Source organism: Cheilinus undulatus, linkage group 13, assembly GCF_018320785.1.
Source record: "Cheilinus undulatus linkage group 13, ASM1832078v1, whole genome shotgun sequence".
NCBI classification, from domain to species: Eukaryota; Metazoa; Chordata; class Actinopteri; order Labriformes; family Labridae; genus Cheilinus; species Cheilinus undulatus.
Genome location: NC_054877.1, coordinates 37,187,461 through 37,214,305, shown reverse-complemented (window position 1 = coordinate 37,214,305; position 26,845 = coordinate 37,187,461). Strand labels below are relative to the sequence as shown.

The following is a 26,845-nucleotide window of genomic DNA, read 5'->3' as shown; positions in this document are numbered from 1 at the left end:
TTTTTTTCTTTTTATGTTGACATTAATTTTAATGCATTTGAGAGTAAACTCTTTCACTTATGACTAGACACTAGAGTCAGGAGACAGAGAACAAAACAGAAACAATGGATGTACAACTTATTGTACTAGCCAAAGTTAGGGGTGAAAGACTGTGTGTATTTTGTGTGTGCGTCTTTGTACAATGAGGGCAACAGATGGGGAAAGGTTATGAAAAGAAAGAATTAAATACAACAAATAGGAGGGGGAGATTGGGGGGGGGGTTGAAAATTCAAGATGGATCACTGGCAATGCCAACTCTTAAGGAAAATTAAATGACAATTAAAAAATGAGCTATAATGCTTGAAAATCACTAAAGTGTGAATAAAATTGAAAGGCCTCTTTATTTAAAGACAAAGACTGAGTCTGAATTCGAAATGACACAATCAACACTGCACCTGACAAACATTCTTTCAATTTGGCGGCCTATTTAAGCTGCAGGATTTCTGGTCTTCCACCCTGCTCTGCTTTTGCCAGCTCTCAATCAGTGCTGTACTCTAGCTTTCAACCCACCACCACCTCAGCATCAATCTGCAGGCTTTGACACGGGTTTAAGATCATATCTCATCACTCTAAATCTGCAAGGAGTGATGAGGTCAGAGCCTGATGCCAGACACAAACATGTTTTGCTGCTGCCTTATATGTTTTTTAAAAAGTTGTGCGACTGAACAGTTGGTTTAGATAAGTTGGTAGAGCAGGCAGCTTAAGGCCTTGACATCACCTGCACCTCTCCTCTCCTTATGACATTCCTTGTCTCGTTTCAGCTGTCCTATTAATAATGGCAAAATGTTGCTTTCAAACAGTTTGATTTATACAAAAATAGTTTGACTGATTGTTTATTTCTTTTTGATTTGACCAGGTGAGCGGCAGCCAGCCCTCCATTTGCTCTGAGACTGGCAGAAACCTCTACGATGTCTCTGAAGTTTGTTCCTGGGAGATGGATGAACCTCAGACCCCTTCAGAAGTGAAGACCCAGAAACACGTGTCTATTGCTCCTGTAGAGACCACCTCAGGCCGGAGAGGAAGCAGCAGCTCTGGGATCTCCAAAGGCAGCCGATCCCAGCAGAGGCAGAAAGCAGGCCAGTCCCCTTCTAACAGACGCCGCTCCAAAGATAAAGGAGGAGAACGGGACGAGAGCAGGGAAGGCAGGAAAGCCCGTCCACCCAGGTCGCCACTTCCTCTGAAACCAGACGTCTGTCCATGGGAGTTTGACGAGCAGCCCATGCTGGGAGATTTAGATTCCATCTCCCCAGACAGGATTAGGCGTAAGAAAAGCGTGACACCCACAGATGGGAAGCCAAAGGGGCTCCACTCAGACCACTCCAAGTCCACAGGGAGCCTTTTGCAGCCTCCTTCTCTGATGGTTGAGATCTGCCCGTGGGATTACACCGCTCCACCTTCACCTAAGCAGGAAAAGTCCTGCAACAGCCCGACCACACACAAGAAAAAACGGAAAGGCTCCTGCTCGTCCAACCACAAAACCGAGAAGGATAAAGGGAAGGAAAAGAGCAGAGAAAGGCGAAGCTCCTCCAGCAAACCGCAGTCAGAAAGGAGACGAGTGAGCCAGTCATCAGAGTGCAGCGTTGCTGCTTCTGAGCAGCGGCGGAGGAGCTCAACCAGAGACCCAGAAGCGATGGAGATCAGGAGAGCGGAGGTTTACTCCCGGGAGACAGATCCCTCTCACACCAGCTTTGCTCAGACTAAAAAATCACCAGAGAAGAAGAAAGAGAGCTCTTTGAGTACTAGTTATAAACCTGCTGTCAGCAGCGGAGGCAACATGGCTGATGTTTGCCCCTGGGACTTTCAGGAGCAGGACTCTGGAGGGAGGGCATGATGATTGGTGTGATGATTGTACTTTTTTGTACTCACAGACTGACAGCACAAAGGAACAGAGCAGAGCAACAAAAGGAAAAGGATGTTACACTGGATTACATGAGGAAGTTTTTTCAGTGGGTGACCCAAGTGAAAAAAAAAGATTTTGTAAAGAAGGAGTATTTATTCTGCTGTCCATCGATGCAATTCAGTGCAACCTCTTGTTGTAACATTGCAGTGAATGCATCCTATACGTCACTTTAAAGGGATTTTTAGTCTGCACTTTTGCTTGCATATTTGTCAAAGTTACATTGTATGTATTTTTTATCACATTGAGTACATCCAGGTAACCAGAAGATTAATCATACCTGTTTTTACCAGCAGATCAGACAATCTTTTGTCACAAATTCAGTTAATTCCTCACCTGACGAGCTTGTTGAATCTTGACTGGTGTTTGCCATTTTGCTGATGATATTCAACATTTTAAGTAAGGCAATCGAGATTCAAATTTATTTTGTTTGTACATTTCATCACGTTGAATACACTAAGGCAAGTAGTAATGAGTCATGCCGTTATTTACCAGCAGATCAAACTATTGATTGTCACAAATACAGTAAATGTTCACCTGATATGCTAAGTAAATCTCCACGTTTCCTGTTACGCTGATGATATGCTGCAATGCAATTTATATCAGTGGAGACTCCCAAGTATGGTATGAATGTTATATCTCTTATAGTAATTTAAGGTATAGCATAAAATCAAGAGGAAAAGCTGCACTGGTTTATAAGATGAAGTCTTTTTTTGGGGGGTCCTTCAGAAGGAAGAAACGTCTTTCTGTTTGATGATTGGTGGTTTCTGTGCAGCTGCAGCGCTCTTTCTTGTACCACTGATTTTCTCCATGGTGAGTTTATAATTGCACAAGGTAACAGTATGATTGTTGAGTGGTAGCACTGGCAGTGGTATGACACCACTGCCCACAACCGGTGCCCTTGGAGTCATGTGGCCCCCTCTGCTGGTCACTTGTTGCCTGTAAATGAGTTGTCTTTTTTATAAAATTAATTTAGGGCTTTTCCTGCCTTTATGGTTTTTATTGCAGATGACGTCAAGCAGAGGCAGAACATACCCCTTAGGGGGACAAATAGGGATTTCCACATAGAGAAACCCTACCAAAAAGACCCCGTTTTGAGCAGTGCGTCGTGTCCAGAAAGTAGAGAAATACTCAGGCAAAAGTGTAAAAACATCTTTAGAAAGTCACATAAAAGCTACAACAGGAATTTAAAAAAGCCTAAAGCCTGGACAAGGGCTCATATATTCCACAAACCGGGCCAGTTTGCTTCAGAACAGTTTTGCCATGCTTTAGCACATCAAACCCTGATCTTACCTGTGTTTCCTCAGTCTGTCTCACCTCCAGCTTCGTCCACTGTGATGGGAAAGAAGTCTCTTTTAAGAGATCCAGATCATTCGGCTCAGCTCAGTAGAGCTGGTTGGCTCCGGGATGGCTCTTCATTTGGTAACAGTTTGGCTCTTTTAAATGTGGATTAAATAGCGACAAAGGATGGAGGAAAGGAAACTGGCACTGAAACAGGAGCTAGCTAGTGTGGCTAACATAAAAAAGCCGTTCTGTTGAACAGTCTTGTTCATGAACAGCTCATCATCATTTGGTCTATCACCCCACAAGGTTTATTTAGTTGATTGTTCATGGCTTTTTTAATTAAAATGAGCATTTTTTTATATGTTAAAGTGGCTCAGCTAGCCTCTTAGCTTAGTGAGAGATTCTTTAAGATTCTTGTCTCCCTCCATCTGGCTAGATGATGCTTAGAGGTCTGCAGGACTGAGTCATTTGTGAAACCACCCAGCAGATAAACTTTGATAAAAATCACTGTTTTTGTAAAGTGTAGGGATTGTATTCAATGCATGTAGAAATTTTCTGATGATGACTGCAGCATAGAGGTCAGTTTAGAGTACGAACTTTCCTCCATTTCCAGTCATTCCTTATGGCTGCTCCCTACTTCCCGATCCCCAACGGACATTTGGGATCCCCTGATTGCAAAACAACCTATTGATAAAGGAAAACAGGATATAGTTGAAAATGACTTGCAGGAAATGAGCCACAAACCAGACTTAAACCCAGGACCCCACTTACATGAGGAGTCTTTTTAATCGAACCAGCACTTTACAAAGCTTCCTTACTTAACAGAACAACACCATTTTCTGTAAATGCAGAATTATGACAAGCTGTTTAAGAGCACAGCTGCCAGCCTTTTCTGCAGTGTTATGTATGTGGACACGCTGTGCAAGGTGCTTGCAGTACACAATAAACAGGAATGAATTTTTTAATCGCATCAAGTGGCGTGCAGGGGGGCATGCACTTAGCTTATATCGACATGTCTCAGACTTTTATATTGGTATTCTGGTTAAAAGCTTCAACTAATGAAATGCTTGAGTCTTGACAAATGTTTCCTGTTACACTGATGATACTCTGATAGCTGCAAATGATTAAAACAGTTCGTATCAAGGGCAGAGGAAATAAAAATGAATAGGATATTAGCCTATTGAAGCAAGATAAACGGCCCAGACAGAGGTTTGCTATCTTACCTTTGGGCCAAATGATAAATTCAGTGCTAAAATAAATCATTGATTCATGAAACAAAGGAATCACAATGGATTGAAGTAGAGCTTGATCAAAAAATATTACATGTTGTACTTCAAGTGCTCAATATACCGTGTTGTTTTTAAATTCCATTGCATGCTACAAACTATCAAGCATCCAATAACTAAGTGTTAATTGGTTAACTTGTTCTCAGCTATGACAGTGGAACTGTTGATGTTGTTGCCTTTGGTATTTGTCTCATTATGTAACAATAATGCCTTTAAATGATGTGCATTGCATCAGTGATGTACACAGTTTTAAATGGCTTGCAGAAACACTACAGCAGTATAAGAATAGCTGTGCGAGTCTCTAGCATCTATTGATATTTATTTACTCTTTATATTCTTGACATAAATGTCCCTTCTTCAGGGTTCGATTATTTCCACTTGTCAAAAAAAATTCTGAAATCTTTCAAGGACCAACACAGAGCCTGACTTGGGGGGAATGCTGTGAATAATACATTTTTTCTGTCACTTTGTTGCCCATTTTGCATCTGCTTGAATGCACCTTCCTTTATGTCTTTGCACAGAATCAAACGTTAAATCCACATCGATGCATGACCAAAGCCTTTTTTGCCACTTTCATGCTAACAGGAAATGAGTAATTTGTCATTTCAGCATCGTATCCAGCGATAACAATCACAGTCAGACTGTCTCTTATGTGATCATCCGCCCACCAGTGACATCTCATGCAATACAGTCACACACACGATAGTTCAGCTTCATTATGGCTGTGTGTGCATGACGGTGAAAAAACAGAGGTAATGGCACTAATGTTCACCAGACGGCGTTAAAAAATCACTGCATATTTGATGAAATAACTAAAAGCACATGGGAATCTCAAGTCTAGATGTCAAACATTGTCACATATTTATCAAGTACTCTAAAAAAGAACTTTCTGTTTTGCACATCAAGCATTCAGAAAAACTGTGACAAGCTTGATAAATAAACCCACTACTCTAACTTTCACTACATTTTTCTACCAGATGGATTTAGTCTGTTTGAAAAGGAATGTTGTAACTCGCCACTAGATGTATTTTATGCTTGTTATACTGTAAAGTGTTGCTCCAAAAAAGTTACACAGCGTTGTAGCATCCACATGGGAGAATTTCTATTGTACATTCATGTTGTGTTGCATGTACATACAGAAGATACCTTGTTCTGGATTAAATCTTTCTATAAAACTCCAATATGCCTTCTTTTTTATTCTGGTCCGTATGATTTGTTAGAGATTTGAAAATAAAAGATATCAATTCGCCTCCAGAACACCACAGGTAACAAAACCCTCAGCAAACATGTTCAGCTATCTTAACAACAGCATGGTATTGCTAAGGGCCCCTGTTACACAGCTCACTAACCAATCACAGATAACACTGATACGAAGGAAACACTTTCATCTGTAGTACATACGTACAAAATTCCTTCTTTACTCACAGAAATGGTGAAGAGGAAATCAATTATCAGAGGAAACAGCATGATTGAATTATCCAAACATTCTTTAAATGCAGCAAGAAAACTAGCATCTATTCTCCTTAAGCAACGGATTTAGGATTCTTCCTACATTCAAGCACCAGCTTGTTGTGGGCAAATTTGAACTAAAGTTCAATTAATTGAATTTTTCTTAATATAGCCAGTTAAGTCTTGAGTTTGGTGTTGTGGCTTTTTGTGCAACACTGCCACTTTGTGGACGGTTCAAATTACTACTTGGTAGAATTGTTTATGTTTTAATTATCAATGCCATTCAAAAGTGTAGCTTTATTTTGACATTTATTTACCCCTTTTCCTACTGTTGTTTAAGGCTGAGCCATTTAAAGACAGAATTTTCAGACAAAGCATCTTTAAAAAGATGAAAACTGGTTCAAAACAAACACCTCAACAGGTTTCAGCTTTTGTGATGGGTGTAGCACCCAAATCAGGGAAGCATATGGGCTTCAACGCTTTTTATAGTGTGAATTTGAGACAAAAATTAATTTAGAAGAAATGTAAAACTGTACTCTGATATGAAGTTAGGTGAAAAAACTTTTTACTTTTGACTTTTAGGGGTTTTTTTTGTGATGATTACCTACTTTTCTTTTTATCTGGACACAGGTTTTCCACCAGTAAATGGACTCGACCTATGAACCACACCCTTTCACTCCACACACTGTTGGTGGAGATTGGTGTGGTACTCAAGTAAATCCCAATCATTCCAGTAAGTGGAAACCCAGCTCTTTTTAGTGATCTGGTTATTTGTCATAGGTCGCCAAGAAGAGCTGTCTCTTTCAGCTCAGTTCCTTGTACAATGGCAGAAATGAGGGCTTTATCTGCGTTTTTAAGCTAGCACTAGCTTAACTTCCAAAGGTAGCTATTTATAACACGCAAGGAATAGGTTATTCAATTACAAGGATGTAAAAGCATTTAAAAGGAATTATTCTTCAGCTTTAGTCAGTAATCAAATGTTTTAGCAGTTTACATTTTAGCTAAACTTGACATTAATCTGGGATAATAGAAATATGAAGTAGCACAACATGCTAATAGCCACGTCAAACTCTCAAAGAATGCTATTCATGTTAATGTTGGTTATATTCTCTGCCACTATGCAAATGTAACTTCAAAAAAAAGGATCCTGATAACCAGAAAAAGTCTAAGAACAATTTTTTGAGCAGAATGTTTCCCTTGTACTATAGCAGAAATGAGGGCTTTATCTACTTTCGCTGCTAAGACACTGCGTCAAGAGAAACAGATTCTTATCAACTTTATAATATAATAATAAACTTTATTTCTAAAGCACTTTTAAAAACAGAGCTATACAAAGTGCTTTGACAATAAGCAGAATCACAATTACGACAAAGCATCAACCACAAACAGCAGAGCACAAAGAGAAAGACAAAACCCCAACAAAACAAGAGCCCATGAAAACTCTGCCAGCACTGTAAGCCCAACATCATAAAAACCCAGTAAACACGAAATCGTGTCAAGGAACCAACAACATAAAAAAAGACCCAAGAACCAGAAATGTAAGAGCATCTGTTATATTAGGAGGAGGCAGAAGGGAATTTAAATCAAAACAGTAAGAAGGAGAATAAAAACAACTAAAATTTGTAACTTCCAAAATGATCTATAACACTCAAGGAAAAGGTTACCCAATAACAAGAGTGTTTAAGCAGTTATTTTAGCAGAAATGTTTCTGATATGTAAATAATTGAAAGAGTTAAGTTTAAATTTTTGCTAAACTTTATGTTTTTTAAGCTTGGCCCATAGATTTTAAGTTAAATCACTTAAAACATGATGTAACAATGAGATTTTTCATCTTGTTTAAGATTCTTATATTCTGTATCCGTTCAAAAGTATTGGGCAAGTCCAAATTTACTGATTTTTTTTTTTTTTAATTTCTGCCCCTATGCAAAAGTTAATGATAAAAGAGGTTATGATAACCAGGGAAAGTTAAAGAACAATTTTTTAAAGCATTACATTTCCTTTTTTAAAAGCTAACACTGCACTACATCACGAGAGATGGGTATGTAAACTTTACAAAGAACTTATTTATAACACTCAAAGAATAGGCTACTCCAAGTTTAAGCATTTATAGGAACTTATTTTTCAGGTTAAGTCAATAACTGAATGTATAACAGTTTTAACTTTTTGCTAACTTTGTCATTTTTAAACTAACTTATTTTTGAGCTAACACTTGTTAGCACTGTATCAAAGGAAATAGATTATTTTACTTCCAAAAGTAGCTATTTATATGACTTAAGAAATAGGCTACTCAGTAATGAGTGTTTATGCATTTATCTCAACTTATTTTTCAAGTTTAGAGATAACTGAATGATTTGCTGTTTAAATCTGAGCTAAACTTGATATTTTTAAGCGAAGCTTACAGTTTTAAGTTAAATAAACAAAAACTTCAGCTTGTTTGAATTATATTTTCATATTCTGTTGAGCAGGGGAAGATTTACTGAATTTAATTTGTGGTAAAGTAGAAATAAGAAGTTGCACTACATGCTAATATCCACTTCCTGCTACAATGCAGAAGTAACTTTTAAAAAGGATAAAGAAAACCAGGAAAAACATTAACAACTTAATCGAGTCAAAAATATTGGTTCCTCTAAAAATACGTAAACTGCCCCGCCAACTCTTTCCGGCTAATCTAATGGGCGGTACTGACGTCATCGTTGCTGCAGCGGACAGGGCTGCGTCCCTGCAGGAACAGCCGATCTGACTTCACCCGCATCACATCACCTACAGAGCAGCTCAACATCTACACCCAACCCAGACACAGGATCCAGTCTGCACCTTTAACACCGAAGAGAAACAACAACATGGGCAACGTGGAGGTAAGAAAAGTGGCTGCTCTACAACATGTGCTGCTAAAACTATCTTTTATCAGAGCATTTAATCATGGAGCTGGTACTGGAACTTGTCGGAGAGTTTTACACTGCTTTAGGGCGTGTTAGCAGTGATGCAATAGGATAACTGCTCCAAAAAAGTAAAATATCAGCAAAAGACAGTATAACTGTCCGAGTCAAGCGATTATTATTTCTACTTTACCTTCTGCAAGAGGTCAAACAAGGTGTTTTTTTAATAAACAGTCAGGGTTTTGTGGAGCAGAACTTGCGCAGTTAACTTGGGCACAGGGTGTGTTCAGTGCCCGGCCGAGGAGGCAGCAACAGCAGCAGGAATTTGAGAGGAGATAGGATCAATAAGGCCGCATTGTGTTGAAGTGAGGGTGGGCGAGGAGAGAGACCGTACACTGCTGCTGCTGCTGCTGCTCTATGACTCAGCTTTAACATGGGCTGCACCCTTTTCCTGCGGGACACCCTTGTCTTATGCAGTAAAGCACCACGATCTTTTCCTCAGATTCACTCTGTTGTCGGCTGTGACTGGACTGTCTTTTAGATGACACTTTTTTTTTTACTTATAAAAGACAGTTTTATTTAAAAACTTAGTAGAAAAAAATACGTCTCTGACATAATTGTGTTGTTTTGATTGCTTTCAACTGAGAGAGTCCTTCTTATAATAGCAGCTGGCTAGAGTTTGTGTGAAGTAGATGGTTAGCTTTAACTACCTCAAGTAACATTAATACAATGTACGCCCGTTAAAACACTTGTAGAGACTTTAGGATAAGAGGCTGGCAACCAGGAAATAAAAACCTTCATTGTAAGTAACAACCTATCATAGTTAAGACAGAAAAATGTGATTTTTCACTTCTTCTGATCCACTTAATACAGAATTTGTCTGCCACAGTGTAAATATGTCATCTTTAATCACTGTATTTGTGCTGATTTTATTAAGAACATTTAATCAGAGAAGATATAATTTAATCAGTTTCAATTCCTCTTGGGGCAGCAGTAGATCATTCTGAAAGGGTTTGGGTTTTAGATCACCAGTTTAGGCCAGGTTTTGCCAAGTCTGGCTATTGATCTGGTAGATGGAGGGGTGCCAGCTCACGTTCTCAGAACTTCTGAAGTACACTTCAGCAAGACCCTGGCCTCTCAACCTCTTAGGCGGGGTTCCTTCATGGGCAACAGCCCCACTCTGCATTTGTGCTTGTCCATAGGATCCTGTTTGTACATGTACTTTTACTATAGCATGGTCATTAAAGTGTACGTTTTTCAGAGGATCTTCTTTTCAACTAATCTTTCTTAAATCAGCATTAAGCTGACAATACTTTGATTTTCTCCAAAGATCTTCTCCATTGTTTGATTGTGCTCACACATTTGCAACTATTTTATGATTAATGCAGCTTTCATTTTTCTTCTCCAGCCCACCATAGTCCCAAAAGAGGACTTTGATGCCACAGCTGACATACGGGCCATCAGGAAAGCATGTAAAGGCTTAGGTAAGTGGGTAAGACAAGAAGTTAGACTGCTTCTTCCATCAAAAAATGGGTGTATTGAATCCATCTTTCTTTATTTGCATATGGTTAAAACAGTGGTATCCAAGTTGAATATTGATCTATGATTTCCGATAAGAAGTGCAGAAACAGAGAGAAAGAGGGAGGAAATTAAAGGTTTCTTATGGGATAAATTTGACCCTCATGGTGGTTCCAGGTGTAAAAGGCCATTTTTAAAATGTCAATTTATGCAAACTTTTAGGAAAGTCAATAGATGACAGACTGTAAAATTGTATCAAGTAAGACACAAAGAAATGCTTTGGGTAAATTTTACTCAATGCTGGATCTGTTAAAATTTTTACTGTAATATGTACAGGTGCAGATCAATAAATTCAAACATCATGCAAAAAGTTGATTTATTTCTGTATTAATTCAAAAAAGTGAAACTCATTTATTCTATAGATTCATGACATACAGACTGATACATTTTAAATGTTTATTTCTTTTAAATTTGATGATTATGGCTTACAGCTAATGAAAACCCAAAATTAAGTTTCTTTGAAAACTAGAATATTACTTTAAACCAATAAAAAATGTTTTTAACACAGAAATGATAGACTGCTAAAGAGTATGAACATGTACAGCACTCAATACTTGGTTTGGGCTCCTTTGGCATGAATTACTGCAGCAATGCGGCGTGGCATTGAGGCGATCAGTCTATGGCACTGCTGAGGTGTTATGGAAGCTCAGGCAGCTCTGATAGTGGCCCTCAGCTCTTCTCCGTTGTTGGGTCTGGTGGGTCGTATCTTCTTCTTCACAATACCTCATAGATTCTCTGTGAGGTTTAGGGCAGGTGAGTTTGCTGGCCAATCAAGCACAGGGATACCATCAGTGTTGGGAAAGTTCAATTTCTACATGAACTACCGTAAAATACCAAACAGTCGCCAGGTCCCAATTAACCGTTGGTTGTGGCAGTACATTTTGACAAATAAACACCTGTTCCAAATAAATGTAGAGTGTAATTTATTTACAGCTCCGATATGTGACTGAGATGAGATGAGAACCGTATAGAATCAACTCCCAACTCCCCCTCCCTTCCTGCTCTTCTCCCTGTTTGACCGCCATAGCTCCGCCCCTCTCTTTACGTGCCTCCTCGTGGATGAGAATGTCTGCTGAATTGAATACTCATGGTGGCAAAGCACTCGTGGAGTGATTTTGCTCTGCTTTTACACTTAAATCAATGGCTGAATCTCAGGCAAGAAAACACTTCATCTCATCATGAACAAATTCTACACAGGACCGAACACCCCCGTAATTCCGCCATTGAATCAACTACTCATTGAGCTGAGATATGGAAGCTACAGCGGCCAATAGGAAAGCCCCCATCTGACCTGAGCCTGATTGACTGGGAGTACTAGCCTCCTCATTGGCTGGGGCACCCCTGTCCCTTGCTTGTTTTCTCAAGTGAGATAGCAGCGCCATGCCCCTGTGCAGCCAAAAAATAAAAAGTACGACATTAACTTTAAACTGTCATCAACTTTGTGTTTGTTAAGTTCCTTACCAGTATTTAAAGTGTTTAGAGAGTGTTGAGTTGACAATAGAAGACAGAAGTATAACTATAGCACTGTAATCTTGTCTTAAAAATGTAAAGGTGATATTCATACTGGTGTAAATAAATAGTTTGATTAAATTTACCATATTTTTCCAATTATTGCTAAGCAAGATTTTTGTGAGAAAGGAATTAAACGCCTATTCCAAATAGCCACCTGGTCCCAGATAAACGCCTGGTCTGCTCAGGGATTGAGACAAATAAACGCCCTGGCTATTATTTGGTATTTTACAGTACTTCAAATTTCAGTTCACAAATTTTAAAATGAATACTTTACTGCAAGCTATTACGCTTAGAATACTGGCATTTCCCCATTGTTGCCAGCCATTCAGTCCACACTTGCACTCATTCAGTCACTTGCACATACCTTGAAAGGCTAGCTGGGTGCTTTAGTTCAATGTGCCATTTTAGGTTTGCTGTTGACGTTGTTGATGTATGGTAAGAATTTTCCCACCTGGATCATCACTTTTCATAAAATTCTTCTAAGTAATCATACGAAGATGCCGTATTAATCTTGGAGGCAGAGTCTGAGTTAGTGCTGCTGCCTTCATTTGTTTTTGCCTCCATGCTTTGCATTTTGATGACACAAGCGGCGGTGAGAGTGGCGTTCACAAACGCCAGAATGAGTGTGCTCACAATAACGTTCATCAGGCAGAAATACAGTACGTTCAGTTCATGTTCGCCCAAAATATGAACAAGTCCATGAACAATCATTCACTGAACTCGTTCAGGAACAACACTGGATACCATGGTCCTTAAACCAGGTATTGGTGCTTGTGGCTGTGTGGGCAGGTGGAGAAATCAGCATCTCCATAAAGCTGGTCAGCATGAAGTGCTTTAAAGCTTCAGCTGACCTTGTACCTGATAAAACACAGTGGACCGAAACCAGTAGATGACAGCACCCTTTCACCCCTACCAAAAGGGAGGAGTTTAAACAGTTTATTTCTGAGGTTGAAATAGTTTTAAGTTTAATAATTGACTAGTCAACAGTCTACGTTAAATATACAGAAAACAGTTAGACTTTAAAGCGTTAAATCAGAGTGTGGCTAACATCAGCAATGCTAAAACCACCACTGGTCTTCCATTCTCTTTACAGACGTGAGTCCACATGCCTGAGCTGAATGTGGTCGTATATTGCTCCAGTCAAGTGGTAATTCATGAGTCTGACTTCATGCAGTCTAAAACCTTAAGCTTGATTCTGTAGGTCAAAACACTGAAAAACTGCACTTCTCCTTTGATGCTTCTTGTTCACTGTGCTTGTTTACATCCCGGTTGTAGAGCTTATGGCAGTAGCCATTAACCAGTGATCCTAGTGACACCTTGCAACAGTGCTGAATTTGATTACATAGCTGGCTCATCACCCACATCCCTGCAAAAACAAATCCTGGTTCTGAAGTTTATTTAAGCTTAAAAATTTTCAGACTAACACCAGACATCATGCACAAACATTTAGAGGCATTCTCTTATTGGCATCTGTTTCCCGGCAGAAATATTGTATTATTAATGGGTTGTCAATTTTTTTATCTTCCAGCCCTGCTGCTATGAAGTAATTATATTCAGAGTTTATGTCCTCTCATATTACAAGTTTCCATGAGAAAAAGCAGACAGACAAAACTTACTCAAACTTTGTTATATCACATATTTATTGGCTGAAGAAATGCAGAAAGAGTTCAGCCTCTTCTCTCCCACTGAGCATAGACATATATTCTGATTTTTATGTAAATGCTGTTTGTTCTGCAGGCACAGATGAAGAGAGCATCATTCATATCCTGGCTAACCGTTCATCAGCTCAGCGTTTGGTGATTAAACAGGCTTACTTTGAAAAATATGAAGATGTGAGTTCCTGTCCGCATTCCTCGTTCACGTAAAAAGATACATATGAGCAGTGCATTAGATAACCTCTGTATTAATGTGTTCAGGAGTTAGAGGAGGTCCTGAAGGAGGAGCTGACAGGAACCTTTGAGAAAGCCATCATAGCCATGTTGGACCCTCCTCGTGTTTTCTTTGCCAAGGAGCTGAGGAAGGCCATGAAGGGGGCGGGGACAAATGAAGCTGTGCTCATAGAGATCCTCTGTACAGCCACCAATGAGGTGTGTTGATTTGTCATATTATTGTTTAATGTTGCTAATATTTTCATTCAGACCTTAACTTACTATTGGCATCATTTCTTTGACGGTAAACTTAAAACAGGTGATAATGAGTTTAGGTGTACATATTTATAATTTTCACAAACATATTTTAGTCTACATGAACCCATTTTGATGAATAATCTTCTATTTTCTATACTTTTTGAACACAGAAATGGTCAAAAACAACAATGAAAGAAACATGAAGCTTTCAACTGATTTTTAACTCAGCAGGTCTGATTATTCACATTACTTGTCAACAAGAGATGACATTTTTAGTCATCTTTAACACTTAAAAGCTTGAAATAAGTTAAGTTTGTAGGAATCTTACACATGCGCAAACATAGAGTTGTCAAAACTGAAACCATGTGTTGTAAATTAAAATCAATCTTTATAATTTAATTGAACACAAGCATGACTTTAAGAAAAAAATGACAACTATTAGTAGGCATGTAATGTGTCAAAATCACACAGTACGGTTAAACCTCGGTAACAAGTCCATGTTACAGTATTTATTGCACTTTAAATATTTCAATATGTGCAAAAAAAAAAAAGTTCCGTAAATGTGCATTAGGCTTAAAGCAAATACTTATACTTTGGCTCCAGTTTTTACTAACTGTCCAAAACCTTTGATGTCCACCACTGAAAATAGCGGCAGGTCTTTGGCGATATACATTCACCCAGCGATTCACCTTGTGATCTGTTGAGCCCTTGCAATGTTGTAGGGAAGTGGGATTGTAAACACTTCTTGAAGACTCTTTTGGCCTGGCGGATCCTGCTCTTCGCATCTTTGCGAATGTTTCCAGAGTGATGATTTGCCACGTGGCTCCTCGTGTTATTCAAGGTTGTCACCCCAGTCTGGCAGAGTCTGCATATCGGTTTTAGTTTGTCTGTCACCTTTTCTCTTTCCTCACTTCTTGGCACCTGGAAACCAAAGTACTGCCACACGTCAGATTTAAAAGTCGCTGGAGCCTCCACAACCTCACGCAGTTCTCCATCACCACTAGGGGATGGAGTATCCACCATTCGCAACGCAAAGGATGATGGGTATGCAAAGGCAGATGGTAACAGTAGTTCCCACTTCCCTTCACTCTGCTCCATTAAAAAAATACACTCTTGCCCTGAAAAAATATTGTTTGAAAATGTCACATGTCCAAGATGGTATTGAGATGCTTCAGTCACCTAACCTGACACGCCAGATGGATTTGTTTCCCACATCCATCTGGAAAACCTTCCATAGATAGTGTTTGGGAAAGGGCAGAGCCTTTGAAAAAACACTCGGAGGGTGATTGGATAAACGTTCTGTCTGTCACATCTTTATGGGCCAAACAGAGCAACAAAACACATGACGTCGTAGGTGTGCGCCCCTACCGAGGAGTAAACTCGAGGAGAGAACTGCATAACGCGAAGCATGGCAACTGTAGACATGTCAGTAGGGGTGCACCGAACGATCAGCCAAAATCGGAATCGGTGCCGATTTTCTTTAATTCTGGGGGATCGGTGATCAGCCAATACTTAGATAAGATCGGTGGATAAGATTGGTTTCATATGTACCTCTACCTACTTGAAATATGAAAAATGAAAGACTAAAGGAACTGATATAATTTAGTAGTTTGAACAGCAATGCTCTAAACTTTTCATTTATATTTGAGAGAACTACCTCATGCGCAGTTAAAACAACAAGTTTGTATTGTTTCACGGGTATTGTTTAATGTTTTTCAATAAAATAAGTTTGGAACATTGAAGGTGTATGCTGTCAGTTATAAAAAAAAATCGGTATCGGCCAAAATCGGAATTGGCAGGTCAGGCTTTTTAAAGATCGTGATCGGCTAGAAAATTGCAATTGGTGCACCCCTACATGTCAGTACATGACTTTTGTCATTTTTGAAAAGAAAACAACTCAATGCTGTTCTTTGTTCATCCTTTAATGAAGAAATATTGTTAAGTTCTGCTAAAACTGGCTATAGCAGCATCCACGCTAATGTCTTCCGCCATAAAATGCTCAGACCTCTTGTTACTGCTTGCTTACGTCCTGACTCTGCTGCGCCTAAAAGTATTGCCTCTTACTCCTGATTGGTCCTGTCACTTTCTTACAGGGCCAATCTGTTCAGGTTATCAGTCACTGCAATATTGCGGTATTAATGATACAGTTACATCTTTATTATATCAGACAGGAGCTTTCAAGAGGAATAATTCTGCCAAAAGATGCAAGAAAACATGCAAAAGAATGATTTAAGGCTTGAAATCTTAACTGAAAGACATTTTAAGGTTCTTTAGATCCAGACTGTGTAGCTAGGGGATGATATTTTGTGGGTTTGTTACTGTGAGTGACTATGAGTAATCATACCTTGTTGTAGAGTGAGCCAGTTAAAGTTGATGAGAACTGCGTGAATATACAGAGATTCATTAATCCACTCTTTATTTCATTTCCAACAGGACATCAGGAGGTACAAGGAGGCCTATACTCAGGGTAAGTCTTCTTCCATGATGAGTCATGCTCAAAAAAACAACCCCTCTAATCTCTCACACTGGAGTATGTGCACATTTGAAGTTTTATGTTTGGGGTGTTTCCCTTCTTAGAGTGAATCATGTTGTAGTGAGCCATGATTTCCAAACTCACTTACCACAAACACAGCCTGCTACTCCCATCTTCAGGCTCAGATTTCAGTTACAAAATAGCTTGTTGCATTGTGCTGTGCACACTTGAGTACAATAGTTGCACATGTGTTGATTAGAGGGAGGACAAATTATCTGCCCTGACTCATATGATGCAGTTTTAAAACTACTGCTGCTAAATATTTGAATGTTAATTCAATAAAACTGGCACTCTAAACAGATTTCTTTGCCATTTTGACTCACCCCATCACCATTTCATAACTTCACCATGGTGAGTAACATAGGAGGTTTTCCCATTAGGCAAAGCTAAGAGTCCAAAAGTGAATAAAATAGCATCAAAATAGATTGTGATTATCCAGAAATGTCATTGAGGAGGACCCCTGTCCCCCAACAGCAGGGTCCAAGCCACTCAAAAGCCACAAAATGTCTTCATCTCAAGCAAACAATAACATGGCAGACATCTATAGACATAATAAAACAATAATATGGTGGATTACCTTGTGGTAAAATGGCATACCATGAATACAGATGTATCATTTGTGGCTGAAGAAATGATTCTAGTGAGAACACATTTTCTTAAGATCCCTCTTGATGTGGTAATTTTGAGTTGTGATGTATTTAAGAGGTAATGAAGTGTCTGTTATTTAGATTTCAGATTTTGGGTATGTCCTTTACTTCTCTGGCTGTCCGCCTGAAAAACATACTTCAAAAAATATTTGTTTCACATAAAATTATTGCTTTTATCTAAAAAGATCATTGCCTCCAACTGGTCTGTGCCTGGACGCCCCAAATCACCAAAACTAGCCCTGATGGTTATGAAATAAATTAGCGTAACAAGAACAGAAGTTTTTTTATTGGACAAAGAAGACAGCAGAGAGATAAAACAGGACTGTAGGAAAATGTCAGACCATTGTGTAAAGAAGTTTCAGAATAAAGCTGCAAAGAGGTTAAACTGATGCTAAACATTGCAGTGGATAAACACATTAATCCTGCACTTAATCTCTTTAGGGGTATTTTTGATTCTTCAGTTTTATAAATATAATTATGTATCATTACATGATTGTCTTTCAAAGTATCAATCATCTCAGAATCACTGTACTGTGATATTATTTTCATCATGGGTACATATTACATCAGACTGAATCATAGTATTACTTATTGTATCGTATTCTGTTATTTCGTGTAATACCCACCTTATCTAATCATATCCTATCGTATCAAATCATATCAACATGATTAAAAATGATCAAAAGAGCAATTGAAATAAGAGGATAATAAACTTAAAAACTTTAGCTGATGTAGGTTTTTTTATTCTGGTTTTAACTGCACAAACTTAAAACATGTGTGCAAGCTGTATGTAGCTAGTATATTGGCTGTAAGTACAGGCAGAATGATCCATCTGCCAACACAAGTAGTTAGCTTGTTAAGCTATTGTCTGCTACTGGTATCAAATGATATCATGTTGTGTCATGTCGTGTTGCGCCGCATCGCATTGCATTGTATAATGTCGTACCATGTCGTATTATATTGTATCATGTCCTATCGTGTCAAATCTTACTGTGTCATGCCAGGGCATGTAGTATTGCATCATATCATATTGTATCTTATTGTGTCACAAGTTTCCCTGCATATCCCACCCATAGTATTGATGGTGTAATAAAGTGTAAGATCCTCTAAACTGGACTCTTTCCGGCTCTATTTTTCCAGTACATGAGCGTGACTTGGAGGCAGACATCGAGGACGACACCAGCGGAGATGTGAGGAACCTGTTGATGTCACTGCTGCAGGTAAAGATGAGTTATTTTGGCCTAATTTAAACTGAAAATTATCATTATTATTTGTAGTAACAACGGTCAGTGATAGTAAACAGACTTGATACATAGAAGGAAGACTTGAATTTGGATATAAGCCATAAAAGAAGGCGGATGTTGCTTTTCCCTTTGTTATTTGCTCACAGGGTTGCTCTCACATTGACACTGGTCACACATCGTATCATTGTCTGGCACACTGCTGCCTTTTTACTCAGCGCTCCCACCCTCTTCTGCTTCCTCTCTCTTTTCCTTCCCCCAGATATAAAGGCAAACACAGCGTGACTCATGTTCCAAAATGACGCCTTCACAAAGAGCTGCCACTCTCATGGCCTTCCAATATTTCCCTTTATTTGTAACAGATGATTGTTATCCAGCTAAGTGTCTGGGATTATTTTCCAGAGCTTTCTTTTTAACCTTTTCCTCACTGACTTAATCTTTTCCCTCATTCTTTCATCACACTTTGCCGCCTTTATCCATCCCTTTAAACCTCTTTTCCTCTTTTTCAGTCTCCAGTATCCCTCTCCTCTCATGTATCCTTCTCTTTCTGCAGGCGGGCAGAGATGAGGGCTTTGAGGTGGATGAGAGTTTAGCTGAACAGGACGCTGCATCTTTGTTTGAGGTACGTTTGCAGATGAAATCTGTGCAGTGTAAACCCTTTAAATTAGAGGCATGATTTACAGTTTGCACATAAAATCACAGCTGTGTTTTTCAAAGAAATGTGTTCCTGGATTTTAAATGTTTAAGAATGTGAGATCAGAACAATGAGCAAATCTCACAAGAGCAGGCTTTATTAGATAAAGACTTGTTTTTGTCATGATTCTGTACTGTGGCTTTTATAACAGTGCAGGGATGTGGGGCACCTGGGAAACCAGAGTTTAAAGTTTCATAGCAATTCTGCATAAATATGACTGTATGCAGAGAGGGAATACAATAGAATCAATAAAATCTTATAGAATTTCACATACAACTACTTACATGAAACCAATAAAGGGACAGTTTAGCTAATCTAATCAGCCTCAGCTGTGGTTTGTTTGTAGCATTAATTAACTAATGTAAGCATGCTAACATGGTAGACAATATAGCCCCAAGACTGAATCTAGAAACCGGATCTTAGCCTCTCGGTTACAAAAGTGAAGCCAGTGAGTAAGTGCTGTAACCATGCTGTCATCCTAACAGCTGATAATGGCCACTAAAACTAGAGATCCTTTCAGTTTAAAACAAATTCAGTGTTTTTTTTTTTTAAGTCTTCCACTTAGGTCATCCCAAAGGTGCTTAATGGTTTTGTGGTCAGGGTTCTTTGTGGGCCAGTCAAGTTCTTCCCAGTGTTAGCGAGTTTGTTGCTATATTTAGCAAGTATTCAGACCCCTCTAGCAATTTTTTTTCCAAAAAAATGACTAGCAACAAATCTAGTGCCTTTTTCTGCTGGCCTCACCCCGTCCCAAAGCACCCACAGGCAGCCCAGTCCTCACGCAGCAGTCCCTCCCAGCTGCAGTCAGAGCAGGAGATGTCCACCCCTCTGCTGCAAATGAAACATGTCACGAAGTCGCCTTGATATTTTGTTATTGTGTCTTTTTGGTCAGTTTAGATTCTTAATGAGGTTTTATACAAAAAAAGTTTAAAACCTTGTGGTAAAAACATGTTCAAGTTTAACTGTGACTTGTTGTAGGCTTTGAAGTGGACCATATGGTTAAAAACCAAACCAAGCTTAAGAAAACTAAACTAAAAAACTACTATCAGTTTTGCCGGTCCCAAGTGCACATAAAGGTGGAGTGTTGGGATTGTTCAATTAAAAAAACGACAGAAGATCGACAGAAGATGATTCATTTTTTAGTTCTTAACATATTTTTTTAATCATTTTCTGTCTCTACCACAACGTTATTCCTCTCTCCTTCAGCATCCATTACAATTACGTGCACATGACTAATTATGCGAATTAGGTGTCATTTAGCGACTTTTAGGACAGCCAATGGCTTCTCTGCTTACTGAGGAGTTGGCAACACTGGTTCTTTCCCACCAAACTCGTCGAACTTTGTCTTTTTTTGTGGCTCATGCAAGGTATTTTTCTAACAATTTGGCTCTTTGATTTACTAGGTCGAGTAACACTGGTTATATCGGCTTATCAACAGAATGTTAGCTTTTTCATTATTAGCATCTAGCAGTAAAGTTAACTTTTAGCTTAGATAACAACTGTGCCTGCGTGCTGCTAAAGAGAGCAGCTAGCATGGCTGTGGACCAAAGATTTGCAAATACAGTTTCATATTTATCATTATGTACCTCTTCAAATAAGACTGGCTCTTGGTAATGCTTCTTGTAAGTTTGTTACAATTCAGCTGTGTTTTGCTTTGTGTCTTGTTACTTTAAGTCAGATAACTTGAAAGAACCTTTACATAATGTAGGTCTAAATATTAAACAAAGATAGCAAAACATATGACCCAGGTTTTAATAGAACAGGAATTTTCCTCAAACAAAAACCTCTCATCCAACAAGCCAATAAAGTCTAACTGAAAGCTGCTGAGGAATTAAACTGAGACATTAAGTACTTAAATACTCAACAATGTTGGCCTATTGTTTCCTCTTACTGTTCTTTCAGGCAGGAGAAGGCAGATTTGGCACAGACGAGTCAACCTTTACCTTCATCCTGACTCACAGGAACTACCTTCAGCTCCAGGCCACCTTTAAGGCCTACGAGGCGGTGAGGAATGAAGACATTACTGCTACATGACTGTCTGCTTTGTATCTCAATATCTTACTTTACTTATTCTCTTGCAGCTTTCAGGGACAGACATTTTGGACACCATTGACTCTGAGGCAACAGGGACTCTGAAAGAGTGTTACATCACTCTGGGTAGGTTTCACTACACTGAACAAGACATTTAACATCAAACAGAACCATCTTTGATCCAACTTCTCCTGTATCTGTGTTTTCAGTCAGGTGTGCTAAGAACCCCCAGCTTTATTTTGCCCGACGTCTTAATGCCGCCATGAAGGGAGTGGGCACAGATGAAGACACGCTCATTCGCGTCATTGTGGGACGCTCAGAGGCAAGTCTGTGTCAGAAAAACCTTCAGGTCGAGTGGTGGCTGGTTTGGATGATTGTTACTCATTATGCAGTGGAGACAAAAGTTCACAATAAAGCTGTAAAACTGTGTGAAAAACATGAAAGCAAACACCACAGACACCACACGCTTACAGAAGGTCAAGTTTCTCCAGGCCCTGAAAGGGATAGAGAATTTTAAAAAGTGGAAAGAAACTTGTCTTCTGGCACATGTTCAACAGCTACATAGAGGAGCTCTTTAGGATTCCTTTAGCAAACGTCACACTTTAATTAACTCTCAGCTGATAAAGAAAGCAACAGTAAATCTTATTTGCTGCATACAGTGGTTCTGCTGTGAATTTCCAACGCTGTCTGTCTTTAGTGAACTTTCTCAGTTTGAAGCACGCTTTGAAATCTCTAAATATCTCTTACATTAAAAGTTACTCAGTGGTTTGTTACATATTGAGAACAATTGAGAGTACCTTTGGGATACCAAAACATTAAAACCCCTTTATTACTCCTTTACATACAGCCTAATTTATAGCCCATACACTGTGTGATTTCAAGCCCAACTTTAGTGCAGATTTGCTCCCTCTGATGATCGGAGGGCATGTCTCAAGTTAAGACTCATTGCAAACGATTATCAGCCCAAATAATCCCCATGTGTCTACAATTATTTTACTATTCCTTACAGTGTCAGAGCCTTTCTGATCTTGAGTTGTCAATAATCAAACATGTTTGATATTGACGATTTTAAGTTGGACTGTCTCTGAAGGAATACCCCACAACAGCCAATGAAATGAGCAGACCAGATGCTGCATAAGCTTACATGTCAAAAACATAAACCCAACTATACCTTCATCTTCTACTTCAGAATTTCACCCTCATTCTTTTCCTCATTTCTTAATTTTTGCTACAACTATAACACGCCAGGACATCCAGCCAAGGATTTAATCATCCTATGAGTTATTGTCTTCTGGAGTCACATTTGATTATGCAAGATTGTTTGATCACTTGTGTGGATATGTTGATGTTATTCTTTTCCCTTCCCTACAAAAATACACCACCATGGGCCTGCCCACAGAAATGGCTGGACCCTAGAAAAGCTCAACAAATTGGCCCTCTTTGGGTACTATTAAATAACATCACCGCATGCACATTGGATCTGTAGCATTAGTGCCCCCTGGTTAAGATTCACCTCCTGGGTCTGGCTCCAAACAGTAGACAAACCCACACTGGTAATATTACAAAAAAAGGCTCATGCCGTTTTAAGAAGAGGTGGTTTATATATATTATATTTATAACAGACAACATTAAAAAAAGTTCATTTTTAGTTGCTTGAAGAAGTGTTGGTGAGTAGTTAGGTATAAAAAAGGTCATCATTGCTGAAAGTGTAAGAAAACCCCAGTCCAGAGCTAACTCCACCAACTTCAGGAATTTGAAAAATGCACAAAAAGTGGGCAGTCTGGTACTAAAGGGAGGGAGGGGTAAAGGACAGGGTTTTCTAGATGAGGTTGGACGGTGGGAGCAACAGTGACGTCCCTTGCCATGGATCAGGGGTGTCAAACTGAAGGCCCGGGGGCAAAATCTATTATTTGGACTTTAATTTCATATTTTGACCTTTTACATTTATTATTTAGAATTTTTGGTCTCATATTTTGACCATTTAAACTTATAATTTTAACTCTATCTAATATTTTAGCTTTTTCAATTTATAATTTTGACTTTTTATCTCATATTTTGACTGTCAATTTATTATTTTTCCGTTATTATTGAATATTTTGACCTTTTCTATTTATTATTTTGACCATTATCTCATATTTTGACCTTTTAGGTGCATCATTTTTAATTTAAAGCCATATTTTTGCTTTAAAAACACAATTGTGACTTTCTTATATATATATATATATATATATATATATATATATATATATATGCCTCTAAAGCATTATTTTAACATCTGATTTCATGTTTTGACCTTTTGCATTAACAACTTTGACTTTTTATCTCATATTTTGACCTTTTCAATTTATTATTTGGACTTTTATCTCAGATTTTTACCTTTTAGGTTCCTAGTTTTAAATATTGAGTCCTATTTTTGCCTGAAAACATGATTGTGAATTTTTTTTATATATTTACCTGTTAAAAGCATTATTTTAACATCTAATTTCTTGTTTTGACCTTTTGAACTAATACGTTTGACTTTTTATCTCAGATTTGAGCCTTTAAGTTTATTATTTGGACTTTTTAAATCTCAAAATCATCTATCATCAGTGCTTAATTTCCCCTCATGGTGTTTGACTGACAAAAATGAGGTTGACAGTTTGGTTAGATGTGGATCCTGTTAGGCCCTCCGGTTAGACCATAATTCAGAATCTGCCTCCTTCCATGATTGAGTTTGACCCCCCTGCATAGATAAATGGAAAGTGACACAGAGCCCCACAGCACTATTGCAGCAGAATGATCTTTTGAGGTGGAGGCTTCTTCCACTCCAAAGTCCCCTGAAGCAGGCTCTAGTGTTGTGGTGGGCTGCAGTGCAGGTGCAAGCGAAGGTGTTAGCAGGGTCTGAGTGGTAACGCAACGTTGGTCAGAATAAGTAATTTTCTCCCTTTTATCTAAAGTTTGTGGTAGCTTTCTAGGTCACATAGGCCACACCTTCTCAGAAACAATTTTACAAATGGTGCAAATGTCAGAAAAAACACCAACCTTGAGGTATATCATCAAAGTCCTGTCAAATACTTCAGTTTACACCTGAAAGAAAATGTTAAAGTGTTTACTTCCTCTTTAAATTCAGGATGGATCATGTCTGGGCCCCAGAAAGCTTGACCTTTCCACCCCTTTATAGGCAGCTTTGAGGCAATATTTCCACATAGTTGAGGCTTTTGCACGCTTTCGTCCATCATGATTTTTTCAGAGCTGGTTCAGTTTTATGACTTTGTAATACATTTAAACTGATCCTAATATATGCTTCTTTCTTATTTATACAAAAAAATCTGTTGCACTTCTGGTTATACAGTGCAAATATGTTATCCAATTTCATGATGATAACTAGTTGTAAAAACATTTAAAATTCCTTTATCAATATTATTTATGATATTTATTATTTAATTTTGTGTTTGTACTTGGGATTGTAAAAATCTCATTTTGTGTACAGATCGACCTGGAGACAGTGAAGGACATGTACCTGGAGAAATACGACGTCACCCTGAAGGACGCTCTGGGTTCAGAGTGTGGTGGAGACTTCAAAAAACTCCTCATCGAGATCCTGCATTAAAACATCTCACTTTCTCCTACAAGCCTTATTTAACCAACATTACACAGTCTGAACCCAGTTATCCCTCATCCTACTCTTCATTCTTCTCCTTTATCAAATTCAATCATAGCCTTTGTGGACATCTTTCTCTCTGTCTTTCACAAGTCTATTGTCATACTATCAGTGTCAGTCAGTTATTCTCTTTGCAGCATGGACCAAAAACAAATTTATTACTATATTATTCAGTATTTTACACATTTATAGTCTTTGGATACACAGTTTTGCCAAGAATTACACACCAAGTGGAAATTATCCAACTGTTTTCAGCCAAATATCAACTTTAACTCCAGCTCTTGATCCACAATCAGCAGCTTTGTGGCATTTTTGTAATTCCATCACCATCGAAGCTTAAACCAAACATTAAGAGGTCTCTGCTGCTCCTCCACATACAGCCTTTTATATTTGACACTATTTCTCAGCATCATCCATTAAGTGCACTATGTTTTGCCTCAAAGATGCCTTCAATGTGATTATAGCAATGCAGTTTCCTTTTTTGCTGCAACACTCAAGTGCCGAGTTTTCACAGCTAACTAGTTATTCTGAATATATTTTGCCCTATTATAAAGCAGGCTCTTTTAAGACATTATTGGGTTTTTGTAGACACATCCCTGATTGTTATGTGGGATTTTTAACTCAGACGTTTGTAGTCTTATTATTATAAGTCACAGCTAACATGCTGCCTCTCACAATCACACTGTTCAAAAGACTGGCTGTTTTCCTTTACATCTCCTCATGATAACCACAGTTCTTAGTGATAAATCCATAAACTTGGGGATCATTGTGCATCAAGGATCACAAGGCAATGGCCGTAATAAGAAGAAGTCATCTTGCTCCCTAACCTCAAAAGTGCAATCACAGATAAAGGACACTCTCTGTGTACATGGATGGAATATATCTCTTTAAAGTCATGTCTAATTTTGTTTTTGAGCAATATTACAGTCATATTAACAGCTATGATATGGGGTCATGTTGTCATAAAGCAAATAAATGCACTAAATTATGAAGGAAGTTGTAAACCTGTAGTAATGGTATAAGATATGTGTTACATATGTATGTAGTAATAAACTGAAACTAACAAAAAGCACAATATTGTATGGTCTTCATAACCTGTAGAGGGCAGTTTTACACCACTATTATGAAAATGCAGAAAATGAACTAACAAGGAGTATGGTTGTGATATGTCAAAAAAATGTTTTTCTATTTCCCCAGGATCAAAACTTGGATGACTGTGGTCACAGGTTTAAATGAAGCTCAGCATTCGTTCATGCAGGATACAGTAGTCATATGGCCAGCTGACCCCAGTTACCACCTTCCATGTCTCACTAATCCCTGCTTGCATAAATGCTGCTGCTGCTGGCAGAGCTTAACCTCCTCCACCCCAGCCTCCTCCTTTATGGCAAAAAGCTTGTTGTACCCTCATATTCAGATTCATGCTACTATGGATTAATTTCTTTGGAACTAATTTATTGAATTCAGTAAGCATTGTCACAAATATATCTATCCATATGGAGGTTTCTGGGTATGCTCTCCCTGGACAGTCAAAGCATCATCAAAGCCCATCCCAAACACACACAAAGCGGTCAAGAACACTGTCTTCATACATTTAACTACTTTAATCACAAAATGGTTATACAGTTTTACTTGAAGAAGGCTTTGTTTAAAAGATGCTCCATAGGTTAGTCAAGCAGCATGCTTTGACCTTCCAAGGATTGTGCTAGAAACCCTCATATGGATAGATACATTTATGACAATACATATTTAATACATTAAGATTAATTCAAAAGCAATTAATCCATAGTAGTATGAATCTGAATATGAGGGTGCAACAAGCTTTATGCTATTAAGGAGCAGGCTGGGGTGGAGGAGGATATGTTTTGCCAGCTGCAGCGTGATGCATCAGAATTGATAAAGCAGGGATAAGTGAGATGTACGTCATATTCAAATAAACCACTTTGATCAGAGAAAGAGCTGTGATTGGCTGCGAGAGTTAGGCTGCCAAAACACTGGTGAATGACTTAGCCAGGTCA

At 38.5% G+C, this 26,845-nt stretch overlaps 2 protein-coding genes across 2 annotated transcripts in view; both read left to right on the top strand.

Annotated features, from left to right (window-relative positions):
- Positions 1-1,870, top strand: part of LOC121520660 (probable G-protein coupled receptor 158) — a 149,543-nt gene extending 147,673 nt beyond the window's left edge. Inside the window, exon 13 of the mRNA XM_041804218.1 lies at positions 896-1,870. Coding sequence (XP_041660152.1) covers positions 896-1,870 — 975 coding nt within the window. The remainder of the gene's footprint in view (positions 1-895) is intronic.
- A 6,786-nt stretch (positions 1,871-8,656) lies between these two features.
- On the top strand, positions 8,657-25,899 carry anxa13l (annexin A13, like). Its single transcript, XM_041804113.1, has 11 exons — positions 8,657-8,810; positions 10,240-10,315; positions 13,659-13,753; positions 13,838-14,008; positions 16,481-16,514; positions 18,368-18,447; positions 19,022-19,090; positions 21,062-21,163; positions 21,241-21,316; positions 21,400-21,512; positions 24,660-25,899. Exons 1-11 carry the CDS (start codon positions 8,796-8,798, stop codon positions 24,777-24,779), a joined length of 951 nt encoding a protein of 316 aa, XP_041660047.1. The 5' UTR covers positions 8,657-8,795; the 3' UTR covers positions 24,780-25,899.
- Positions 25,900-26,845: the final 946 nt, after the last annotated feature.